This window comes from Kryptolebias marmoratus, linkage group LG7 (genome assembly GCF_001649575.2).
Source record: "Kryptolebias marmoratus isolate JLee-2015 linkage group LG7, ASM164957v2, whole genome shotgun sequence".
NCBI classification, from domain to species: Eukaryota; Metazoa; Chordata; class Actinopteri; order Cyprinodontiformes; family Rivulidae; genus Kryptolebias; species Kryptolebias marmoratus.
Window position 1 is genome coordinate 20,657,702 of NC_051436.1, and position 12,463 is coordinate 20,670,164.

Below are 12,463 nucleotides of genomic sequence, written 5' to 3' on the forward strand. Positions count from 1 at the left end.
TATACTTGAAAAAACTATTCTTGATTGTCATAAACGTGGGAGATTTGTGTCAAGATTCTATGCTGAACTACAAACGCTAAGGAAAGATAGGTTGGAGAATTTACGATTAACCTGGAACAGAAATCTGAAAAATACAATTGACTCAGAAGTATGGATGGACATTTTGACTCTTCCTTCCAAAATCTCAATATGTAATAGATATAAAGAAATGCAATACAATATTTTACACAATGCATACATATCTCCATATGTATATAGCAAGTACACACCAGGAAGCTCTCCAAACTGTCCTAAATGTAAAGTAACTACAGGAACTAGAATTCACTGCCTATGGGAGTGTAAAATTATAGAGGCATTCTGGCGAGCAGTGTGTCAGGAAATCAGCTCCGCTATAGGACAAACAGTTCATCCTAGTCCAGTGCTTTGTCTCCTAGGACTCATACCCAATTACCTGGATACTCACAAAGAGACTGTGCAATTCTTGTTAATGTTGGCTAGAAAATCAATAATGGTTAAATGGGTTGGCTGTGATGCCCCTTCGATCCAGCTATGGAAAAATATATTGTCTGAAGTTATTGTATTAGAAAGATTGAGATACTGTTTGGATGGGAAATTCTACAACTATAAAAAAAAGATGGGAACATGTTCTCGAACATCTCAAAATTAACAGAACAGTAATATGAACCCAAATGACACGTCATTGAGTTTGTAGATCAACTGGTTGCTTTTCAAAGGATTGCTGTGACTTATGTACATGCCTCCGAATTTTTTCTTTTTGTTCTCTGCATCTGTGCTGTGTAGGTTTTGTCATGGTTGTATTTTTTTTTTATTTTGGTGTGTTTCTCTGTATAAATCTTCAAAACTTCTAATAAAGATAATATGGAAAAAAAAAAAAGGTATGAACATTATATTTTATTTCTGCTAATGAATCAAGTCAACTTTAATCACAAGATTAAATGTACAGCAAGAAGATGGTCCAGAATGAAGGTTCTTTCAGCTCATCACTGTACTACAATATAACCAGGATTAACAAGACAACTGTGTAAAAAGAAAGAGGTGCAGATAATCATCATTATTACAATGTAGACATTTAAACTTTTATTGCACTGTTATTGACTGTCAGGAACAAATCAGAGGATTCATGGTTAATCGTTAGAACTAATGTAGTGAAATCTATTGCACAACTTTCACCTAAGACAGATGGATAACTTTATCAGTTTCTGTAACTTTTCTGTACTGCAGTGACTTGTTGCCAGGTGAACATCCATGCCTGCTGTGTTTCGGTGTGCAGTAGAATTTGTGGTGACATGGAGGGAAAAACATACCTTCTTCCAGGTTGTAAACTTTGAAGGAGGACAGTTTCTTGGTGAGGATGGACTTGGGGAGGTTAAGCAGAGCAGGGTTATAGACTGGGAAGTCACTATAGTACTGGTCCAGAACCCATACTGCTGCCCGCTGGATACTGCATTGCATTAGGAAGAAGAAATGCTACATTAGCTGCATGTCAAAGCTGATATTATAAGCATGCAAACCACACATTTTTGCTACTACACAAAAGAAGTGGTGAACCACCACAAACAGCAAAAACCGATGCCTCTCGGTGACACGGGTAGAATTATCTTTGCTGTACTCAGTCAATGAATCAAAAAAAGAAATGAGCAAGCACAGAATAACTGAAACAGAAATAATCTTATATAGAATTAAACCTGAAAGACAATGTTTTAAAACATGTGGTGTAGTAGTTTGTAGTACAAAGGCAGATAAAATGTCACATCTTGTCGAATGAACTTCCTTCTGACCCAGATCTGGTCGCAGCTACACAGTTGATTAAAAGGTTTCAGGTGTTCTGTTGGGCTACTTTCATTGTGTCGGGGTTTGTCTCCATATTCTAACCTACCAAAAACAAAACCAGCAACACCTACGCAATCTTCACTGCTAGACTTCCTCTTTCCATGTATTTTCATCAGTGGTTTGACTGACACATACATGTAGGTGGTTGTTTTTTGGTAAGAACTAGAAAACTAATGAAGAAACTTTGAAGGTTAACAATGTAGTTACTGTGCACAATTCCAATTTTCGTCTATAGTAATTTGAGACTTTTATAGTTATCTCAGCTGACGAAATGCACACATCTTGATGTTAAACTGTTTAAGAAGTGTAAAGAAATATTTAGATAAAAAGAAAGCTGCTGCCAGTGGCTCATTAGGGGATCCACACTTGTGTCTCTCTCCTTTTGACAGCAGTATTAATGAGCCAGGCAGCCAGAAAATGTAGACTACAAAGTGAAGCTTAGACACCAAGCATCTGTTTGTCACACATGTAAATTTTTATGTGTCCACAGTGTTTTATGTGCAAGATATGGCAAGTTAAAAGAACCATGACTTCCAGTTTTGAAGAGGTTAAATATAATGGAAGTCAATGAGAGTTTGACTGTGTGCATTCTGCACTTTAGGGTGGGAGAAAACCACAAGTGGTATAGCAACTGCACCACAAAATCTAACTATTGTGTCTATGGTTTCATACTTTAGGACAACGGGGAGCAATAAAGTGGTTTGACAACTGTCTTTATAAAAGAAGAAAAATCTACCTGATTTCTCACCAGGACCTTGAAGTTCCTCAGTAATGAATTGTACAAATGTTGTTAAGAGCAAATCTCTTCAAACAGCAAGCTTGTTTTTCTTCTGCTTGTGATCGTACTTGCAGCCTCTTTGGACTGTTATGCTTTTGGCACCATCTTTTGGTGGGAATTGCAAATACAAAAAAAAGAGTAACACAAAATTCTGGGCTGCACATGGTGGGACCTGATGGACCCTTGTGGGTTGATACAGATGTGCAGCAACAATTGCTTAATGAATAATCAAAATTTGACTATTTTAGAAGTTATGCTAATATATTGTAGCCAGCTAGACAATTGTTTTTGCAAATTTAAGTTTTTAAATTCCTAATTTTACTGAATCTGACTGCATTGAAATGAATACTGAATTGGATTGAAATGTAAATGATTTAAATAAAGTTGGAATGAATTTGACTGAATCTGACTGTATGTAATTGAATTGGAACCTGAATCTGTGTGTAATGGATTGACTTGTAATTGGATTAAAGTAGACTAAATTAAAATGAACGGGACAGCATTTGAACTTCATGTAATTATAACTGAACTGAGACTTTTGAGTTTTTTGTAGGTGTTTATTTTTTGTCCTGAGATTAATTTTTGTGGTTGATCCATATAAATGATTTTAACTAAACTGAATTTAAAAATGATTGTATTCTAAAATTTACTATCAATTCTACAGACGTTGTCATCATAAATAAGCAGGAACAGAAACATAAGTAGATGAAAAAGGACATTCCTGAGTTTTCCCACGAACTGACCTGAGATGCCCCACGTTATAGAAGCGGCTGACTCCATCTGTGGTCCGAACAACTTTCAGACAGAAAGTCGGCTGCAGGTGTCGGACCTCCAATAGCACCAGAGCAAGATACTGAATAAAGAGCAGCGCATCCACCAAAGATGCTGCATACCCCACAATCCCCCTGTAGTCCGTCTCTCTGGGCTCCAGCACCCGCACCCCGTAGAAGAGCCAATAAGATGCCACAAAGAGAAAAACCAGCGCCAACAACAAACAGCGGAAGACAAAAAACCGTGGCAGAGTGGCTTGGGGAGGGCGAAGGAACAGCGCCCATGTGGAGATGAGAAGAATGAGGAGCTTGAAGGCCAGGGAAATGTAAAGGCCCTCACATGGAGTCCCGCAGGGGTCCAATGTGTCCCTCCAAAGGAGCTGTGGGAGGGCCAAGAAAGCCAGAGGACTGAGCACAGAGAAGAGCCCCAAAATGGCACCCAACGCTGGGCTGACGTAACGGCGGCAGTCAACAGGTAAAGAGTCCTCCAAGTCCTTAGAGAGCCGAGTCAGGTCTTCATTAGAGATGCTGTCCACCGAGGTACCGGTGACCACTGTGGTGGTCTCAGCCCAGTTATCATCCTGCAGAAAGATGACAGCAGATATATGGGTGTTGGTAATGCTAGGAGGCAAAGGGAGGCTGAGACAAAGGAATGAGTAAATAAAACTCTGACCCTCTCATCTGCCATGGCGGACTCGGTGTCGAGCAGCGGCTCCCCTGGGGCCTGGATGACCATCGATTTGTCTCCACGCATGGCACCGTCCCGAGCCTTCGAGCGATGCCTGTCCCTTCTCTCTCTGGGGAGACAGTAGAACAAAAAGTGTGAAAAAAAATGTACAAGTTAGAAAAATAATAATAATAATAATTCAGGGGCAAACAATTATATTATTATAATTCAGATTCCTGATGACATGCATTCTTTAAGTTACTCATCTATGATAACACATACATCCATTTTAAATGTGCTGCAAATGTTTTTAACATTGTATTATAAATTTGTTATTATATGTAAGAAGATTTAAAGAAATTGTATCACCATTGTTGTACCTGCTGAATGATATAATTTTGACATTCTGGGCTTGAGATTTATTTGCCTACATAGCTTTCAAAGTCCTGCTTCCTTCCTTTTATGTTTTCCCCCAAATGTTGGTAAGTTTTCTAAAACTCACAGAAAATTTAAGATCAGTAATTTTGTTTGAGTCTTTATTAACAGATACAGTGACAAGAAAAAATATTTTTTAATATCTTCACTGACTAGCTTCATTTCATTTAGATAGAATAAATAAAATAATTTGTCACCCTGGCAGCAATACTGTCAGGATCTGTATTTTCTGGTTACCCTGGGGTTTATTTCTTTCATTTATTCTTTGTGATGTTTACTTGTTTTTTGCTTTTCTATTCACAGTGTCAGCCTGGCAAGTGCCAGAAGGTGTTTAAATATACAAATATGAGATTGTGTCATCTTTGAGCATATGTTGTTCCTTCAGTTTTTCTGTTTAGTCTTTCAGATTGATTTAGTTTATGGTATTTAGACACTGCTACTTTAACTCTAGGATGTTCTTTACAAGACACAACTGTTTATAAAATAGTTTGATCATGTTTCAGTTGAAACATTTCATTTGATGACATCTAGCAGCAACATTGTAGAATGACCAGACCTCCCACCTCAGTTTGCGTTTCAAAGTGTATAGGGAAAACTACACAGTAAAAATAAAAAAAAATAAGTAGTCAGAGTTTGGTATATAATATGTATTTGTTACTGTAGTAACACTTTAATGTGATTTGTTACATGACCTGGATGACCCAAGCCAATCGTAGTACATGTCTCATTGTAAGTTCACACAACTCAATGATTTTCTTACTGTTCACAGGACTCTATCCTAATGAAAGCCTAATTTAAGCGCCAACAGATTAGATAATAACCATCTCTCACCTGTGTTTGCGAGAACTTCGTGAGTGGGACGACTTGTAGGAGTAGCCCGAGTACGTTGACTCGTTGTCCATGTCGGAGGCCAGCGGCGGGCGGAGTTTCCGTGCCACTCCTGTCCCCAAGCCGCCGCCCTTTTCCCAGATCACACCCAACTGGCTCTTGCGGTTGCTGATGGACTTGGAAGAAAGAGCTAAAGGAAGACGCAGCAAGTCCACTTTACTCCTGAGGGAATCTATCTTGGACGTCTGGAGAGAGACGGGAGGATAGGAGACGAAACCCGAGTTAGAGATGAGTTTTAGAACTGGTAAACTTGCAAAAAGGGCAGAGACCAAGTGAGCTAGAGAATAGAGGGGAGATGAAGAATGAGGAGAGGGAGGAAAGGAAGAGGATAATTTGTCATGTGAGACAAGTAAAATGGTCTCAAAAGGGGCACATACCAAGAAGCAGCAACAAGAAGAGAGACGGCATTGTTAAAATGTTGGCACTCTGAGTCGTGTTGAAAGTGTGTGTGCTCTACGGGACATAGCTGAGCCCATTCTTCTGCCTTCAGAGAGGTTTTATTTTACGAGTAACCTCAAGCGATTTGAACCTAAGTGTGTTTCAGCCAATAAAGGACGAATAGGCCAGCTTCTAATTTGGGCTTCAAGTCAAGGACATGTCATAGTGAAGGTTGAACATCAGAGTGGCTCAAAAATGTTCCACAGATGAAATGAAATATTTTGGTTTAACTCTGAAGTAAATCCTTCATGCTGTATTTATCCAAAATAACAACAGACACTGTTTTTTTTTCTTTTCATTTTTGGAGCGTTTTGTAAAGAGTTGATGTGTGAACAAGCGCCACATTCTCCAACTGCCCCCTGGGGTCTCCCAAGGCAACAGAGTATAGCTACTACAATGGGGATGAATGGGAGTCTAGGGTGAGAAAACACAAAGGGTGGGGGATAGTTGTCATGGTGACCAGAACATCAACTCAGCGCTCCCGCAACTACACACCTCAAAAAACAAAAACAGACAATCCATTCATCAGGCCGAGTATTTAAAGGATATTTCTCTCTTAATTTTCAGGTTATGAATCCGTTGTTTGCTTTCAGCTTTTAGTTTATCATCAGGACAGGACTGTGTTATTTTCTTACAGGTACTTTACAAACTGAGCTTTAATCTGATAATGAATCTCCTCGTGCTCTCTTGCTTGTGCTGTCAGTGTGTGTCTCCTCTCGAAATCAGACACTAAGAGATTTCATGTGATTCACACATGGACTTCTGCAGGAAGCATTTTGCAAAGCAAAGAGGCACAACAGTAAATATTCATAACTTTACATATTTCAGGTGTGAGGGTCTAAAGTGAGCTGTATTCATTTTAGAACTGAACAATACTTTCTGTGTCTTCTCTCTCTATGTATAGGACAGTGTCTACTTGTGTTTTGTTTTGGGTTTTTTCCTGTTTGTAACAAACATGACCATCAATCCATAAAGAGAAACTAAAGCCTCCTGAATGACTGCTGTTATAAAGGACGATCGTCTTCCCTTATTCAAGATCTTATTCATAAGAAGGAGCAGTATGTCATCATTACAGTTTAAGTGAAATGAGGTTGGATGATTAGTCAATGACCTTTGAGAACTCTGCTACTTGGTCAACAAGTGGAAAATGGAGATCAGTTCAGTTCAGTTTTAAGGTTCAGCCTGAGTTCGATGGAAGATAATAGGATCAACAATCATGTCTCTCTTAAACGATGAATCATTTCTTCTTATATCAAAATCTAAAGACAGCATTGTTCAAAAAGAAGCAGCAAGTTAGGGACCTGACTTTTAGCTCGTTTTCAACCTTTACAGACAATCCAACTCTTTTATGACGACTCAGTTCTTTTTATCTCTTTTATGACAGCAATAGCTTCTTTCACTAAACCCTTTCAAGTTGGGCCTGAGATCCCATCTTCCCATTTTGGTGAGATTTATGTAAAGATCGAGGCAGCAGTTAAAGTCAACACTCCACTGTTACGCCTCTGAGCCATCAAACAAGGTAGTAACAGAGCTGTAACAGTTGGTATGCGTAAGGGGAAGGCACTGCTGGGTGTGTTGTAGAGATGACGGTCTGTGCGACCAACAGACCATGGAATATGGAATGAGAAAAGTTTGACATACATTTTATGCACAACATCCCCATTGAGTTACACTTCACACCTCTTCTGGTTCTGTGATGTTAGCTTGAATAGAAAGCTCCCATCAGTGCAGAACGCATCTGGGTCTATTGGTGATTTATGAACAGCCAGAGGCAGCTTAAAAACGGGCTTGTCAGTCGGTTCGCAATCATGTGGTGTGAGACGTTCAGTTTGGCACACACCTTTCGTAGTCCATGAGACACTCGGATCAGAACTCCTGGGAAGCTCCTCCCTCTGTGCTAAAGTGGGTTTCTTCCCAGCACCTTCTCAACTCTCCTGTCCTTGTACAATGTTTCGCTTCCCTTACCACGACCAGATGTTTTTATTAAACAGACTGAGGCTGTACACGCCATTCAGCATTTGCAAATTTGACTGCTACCATTTCTGACAGATGGTACACAATAATGAGTGACCTAAGGGAACGTGTCCCTTCGCTGCCCGGCTGAGGCGCATTTCCTCCTGCCTACAACAGCCACGAAGAGCCTTCTGTGTCTCCTCCATGCAAAATACCTGTGACACCTCCTTCCACAAGTTATTTGTGAACTGACCATCTTTAAGTTCATACATTTGTAAGTTTTGCTGAAACAGTCGTAAAGCCTAACAGCCTCGAAGCAAAATGACTCCATTAAAGCTTTTCCACATAAACACACCCACAACTTCTGACCAATCACACAATACCCTGTGCGAAAAGGGGTCATGAAGGCGCAGACAAAGCTGCAAACAAAAATGACACAATTTTTGTCACGAAACCACGTGGATGAGAGCTAACTTTGTGACTTCTAATGGAAACAGTCTAAGAACTGGCCTCTGACTCAAAATGGTTCCTCGTGGCCATTTCTGACAACACCAGAATGGTACAGTTGCAGTCAGAGGTTTATGTACACTCCTCATGGGAAGAAATACATTTAATTTGTGCTTTAAAGGTTTTATTTGAGCCACTATTTTTCCAGAGTAGTATGGTTGTACAACAAACAACTTCAGTGATTTATAAAAACAAGAATTGGCCGCACAAGGTTGAATTTATTGTGAATTTTCTCTGATCCACAAAGGGTCAAAACTGTACATAAAGGCTTACGCAGATTTACATACATCAGCAAATTGCATCCCATCCACAGTTTTTGTAGTCATGAAGAAGCTTTTGACATAATTCTATCTGGATATCTGACCAGCGCCTGAACAGAATTCTGGTGTTTTCATGGGTTTCTCAGCTCATCTGACAATGTTGCATTCCCTAAAAGATGGATGTATCTAGTGCCTTGTTACAACACCACATGAAGCAGAGCACTTTCCTCATTCTGTGGTTAAAAATGGAAACCACAGCATTGATATTCCCACTGGTGGCATGAAAATTAGAGCTCTGCTGCAGCTTCAGTAGCTGCTGGCTGTTAACTCTCCTGTGGCCTTCGGGTCAAATTGACCCGAAGTTATAAGGGTTTCTCTATCTCTCTCTCTCTTTTGAGGGCTTCAGGAACAGAACAAAAAAATTGGGATTAAATGATCTTAACAAGAAACGCAAGTCACACTACCTTCAAACACTTGATTGCTAAATATATATATATACAGGGAAGGTAGAGTTACATCTCTTGTGTGTTGTTTTTATTCCCATTCATGTTGATTTAAGTAAAGAATGTAAGAAATAGTATAAATGTAATCAGATAGAATATATATTTGCAGGCTCAAACACAGACTGATTTGGGCAGCTTGTGATCTCCCAAAGAAATGGTAATTTTAAGGAACGTTTCACTGTTTGAACTTGCTGCAGAATTATTTTAAAAACCTGTTTGAGAGAACAATAGTTCCTCACAGATTCAGCCCCATCTTCTTGTGGCCTGAATGTAAACTAAACGACCTGTGTGTTTCTGTGTCACCCCATCAGGAGGCGGTCAATCATATCGATCACACTCGGGAGCCTCTGCTCTTCTGTTTCATTCAACACTCATTGATCGCCTCTGGAGTCTGTGTTCAGCCCCATCTGGGATGTAAAAACCTGCCACGTGCAGAGTGGAAGCAAGCTGGCAACAAAAACAACAACAGAACTCTTAAAATGAAAACTGATCATTTCGCTTGAACGCTCTATTTAAAAATCCATTCCTTTGTATGTTTAAACTTTCAAAATTCTTGTTAATATGTGCTTGTTTATTAAATATTTGAATGAAACTTCTCAGGAGAGCCTGCTTGTGTGTGGGGGCTCCTGGGGGGCCACATTGAGGTGTGGCCCCTGCCTTCAGTGTTCCCATCAAAGAGGGTTAACATGGCTTCAAGGCTTTTGTGTTAGAAATGCACATCAGGGTGAGATAAAATAACAATAATAATAGTAAAAGATTCTTGTGATGCTTGGAAATGAGCCATTATTGACGCGGGGGACATGGTGAACGTACCGTTTAAGAGAACGCAAACACTCCCAACATGAAGTGATGCCTGCTGATCACAACCTCCCCCCAAACACAAACACCACCTCTCCCCCCGGAAACGCCTAGGATGGCAGTAAATCAGCCCAACAGATGCCCTGATGGTGACCCTTCCGGGCAGCCGGTGCGTAAAAGCGCAAAAAACGTGGAGGAAAGTGAGCGAGAGCTGCTAGAGATTCAGAATATAGTGGAAAAACGAATAAAATGTGTTTGAATTTATCCACTTTGTTAGACTGGGTTCAGCTGCAGCAGCAACAAGCCTGTAACAAACTAAAAGCCACGCTCATAACGCTCGGATGATCTTACCTTACAGCCCGAAAGGCGAGAGAAAAAAAAGCTGCAGCACAAAGACAGCAGCGTCTCCGCTCAAGTGCGTCAGAATTTCATTTTCTCCTCTCTTCTCTCAGCGGCCCGAGGACTTTCCCGGGCTAAAACCAGAGTCCGGCATCAAGGCTTTCTGTGCAGTTTGCTTTGTTTTCCCAAACAAGAGGAGAAAAATGGTGCCAACAGGCAGCGACCTGCTCCGAGCCGGAGGAAGGTGGGGGTCCGGCACCGGCGGGGACGCTCACAAGTTCCAGCTTCCGGTACGGATTTTTAACAATAAAAGCAGAATGTTACTGTGTCGCTTCATGGAACAAAAACAAACAAACAAACAAACAAAACCTGTTTCTGAATGTCTGGAGACGACCATGACAACACACCAGGCCCAAACTATGAGGATCATGACAGTTCGGCTTCATTTGCAGTTTTTTATTCTTGCTTTTCCAGTAACACAGTTTGACATGGTGGAATTCTAAAAATTAACTATAATTTTAAATGAAAAAATAAAAACACCTTTGATTCAAAGAAGGTTGGTGACCACAGACCAAAACTCATGTTGAATATATTTGCTCTCGACTTCTTCAGACATTTTTTTTTTTATTTCTTCTTCTTTCCTTCTGAGAAAGACTGTTTGGAGCTGATCCGAAACTAATCAGGCTGCATTTGAAAGTCTAATCAGATCAGGAAAGACTGCATGGTTTGAAAACCTCTCAGGCTCTTTAAAATCGAAGTTAACCTGGTCCAAGCAGCACTGAAAACAGCTCAGAATTCAGTTTTGTTTACATAATCCAGGAGTCTAAAACCTGCGGCTCTGGGATCACAAGGAGCTCTTCATCCTCCGTGCAACCTTGACCAAAAATAACATGACCATGAGGAATGTTTCAACTGAAATTGGCATTAAGAGTGAGCACTTGTGGCAGTTTTCCCATCCAGACTTTAACAGTATGCATGAGATTTGAATGTCAGGGTGTAGAGTTTACCATAATTAATACATATCAAATAATATTTATACACAACTTCCCATTATTTCAGTACCAGAATTCCACCAGAGTATTTACATTTTTTAAAAACAGACTCCTGGCACATTTATGTAAAAGGAGAAGGTAACCTTAGACATAATGAATCCAAAAAAAGGATGCATAAGTAACATACAGCGAGTTAATCTTATAATTAAAGAAAAATAAGAAAAAACAATTTTAATTAAAGCTGCATCACTTAAATAGTTCAGTTAAATAAAGTTTACAGCCTTTTATCTTATAAGATTCAAGTCAGCAAACGTCTTTTTTTTTTAACAATAACTATTTTTGAGACAGGATTAGGCGGGTCACTTATTATTTTCACTTGTGAAAAATAATAATTTTTCATTAGTGAAAACAGAATGAATATAGGGGTGACTGGGTGGTGGTGCCTCTTTTGGAGAAAGGGGACCAGAAGGTGTGTTCCAGGTCCAGGGGAATCACACTCCTCAGCCTCCCTGGTAAAGTCAAGCGGTGTGGGTTCCATCCTTACCGTGGAACACTGGACCAGCTCTTTACCCTCACTAGGGTCCTTGAGGGGCCACCAGAGTTTGCCTAACCAGTCTACATGTGCACTCGATTGTGTTCCCCAGGGGACCCTTTCGGGGGAGTATGAGATGGAGGGTTCGTTGTTATGGGCCATTCAGTCTGATTTACATTGTTGGACTTTACCAAGGCTGCTTGTTGTCACTGATTTTGTGGACAGAATTTTATGGACAGAATTTCTTGGTGCAGCCAGGGGGCAGAGGGGGCAGAGGGGGTCCGGTTCGGTGGCCTCAGGAGTCTGTCTGTTATTTGCAGATGATGTGGTCCTGCTGGTTTCACTGTGCCGTGATCTCCAGCTCTCACTGGAGCAGTTTGCAGCCGATTGTGAAGCGGCTGGGATGAGGATCAGTGCCTCCAAATCTGAGGCCATGGTCCTTGGTCAGAAAAGAGTGGACTGCTGCCTCAGGGTTGGGAGTGAGGTGCTGCCTCAGGTACAGGAGTTTAAGTATCTCAGGATCTTGGTCACGAGTGAGGAAAGAAAGGAGCAGAGGTCGACAGTCAGATTGGTGCAGATTCCACAGTATTATGTACGCTGTGCTGGTCTGCTGTGGCAAAGAGGGAGCTGAGTTGCAAGGCAAAACTGTTTACCCATCAATCTACTAACTTTCCTACCCTCACCTATGGTCATGAACTCTGGGTAGTGACCAAAAGAATGAGATTGCGGATACAGGGGATTGAAATGAGTTT

At 40.6% G+C, this 12,463-nt stretch overlaps 1 protein-coding gene across 1 annotated transcript in view; it reads right to left on the minus strand.

Moving 5' to 3' along the window:
* vangl2 (VANGL planar cell polarity protein 2) overlaps positions 1–10,445 on the minus strand; it is a 25,981-nt gene extending 15,536 nt beyond the window's left edge. The window contains exons 1-5 of the mRNA XM_017437849.3: positions 10,200–10,445; positions 5,333–5,574; positions 4,073–4,196; positions 3,373–3,980; positions 1,326–1,462 (exon numbers count right to left, since the gene is read on the minus strand). Coding sequence (XP_017293338.1) covers positions 1,326–1,462; positions 3,373–3,980; positions 4,073–4,196; positions 5,333–5,403 — 940 coding nt within the window. The 5' untranslated portion in view covers positions 5,404–5,574; positions 10,200–10,445. The remainder of the gene's footprint in view (positions 1–1,325; positions 1,463–3,372; positions 3,981–4,072; positions 4,197–5,332; positions 5,575–10,199) is intronic.
* Between the last annotated feature and the right edge of the window lie 2,018 nt (positions 10,446–12,463).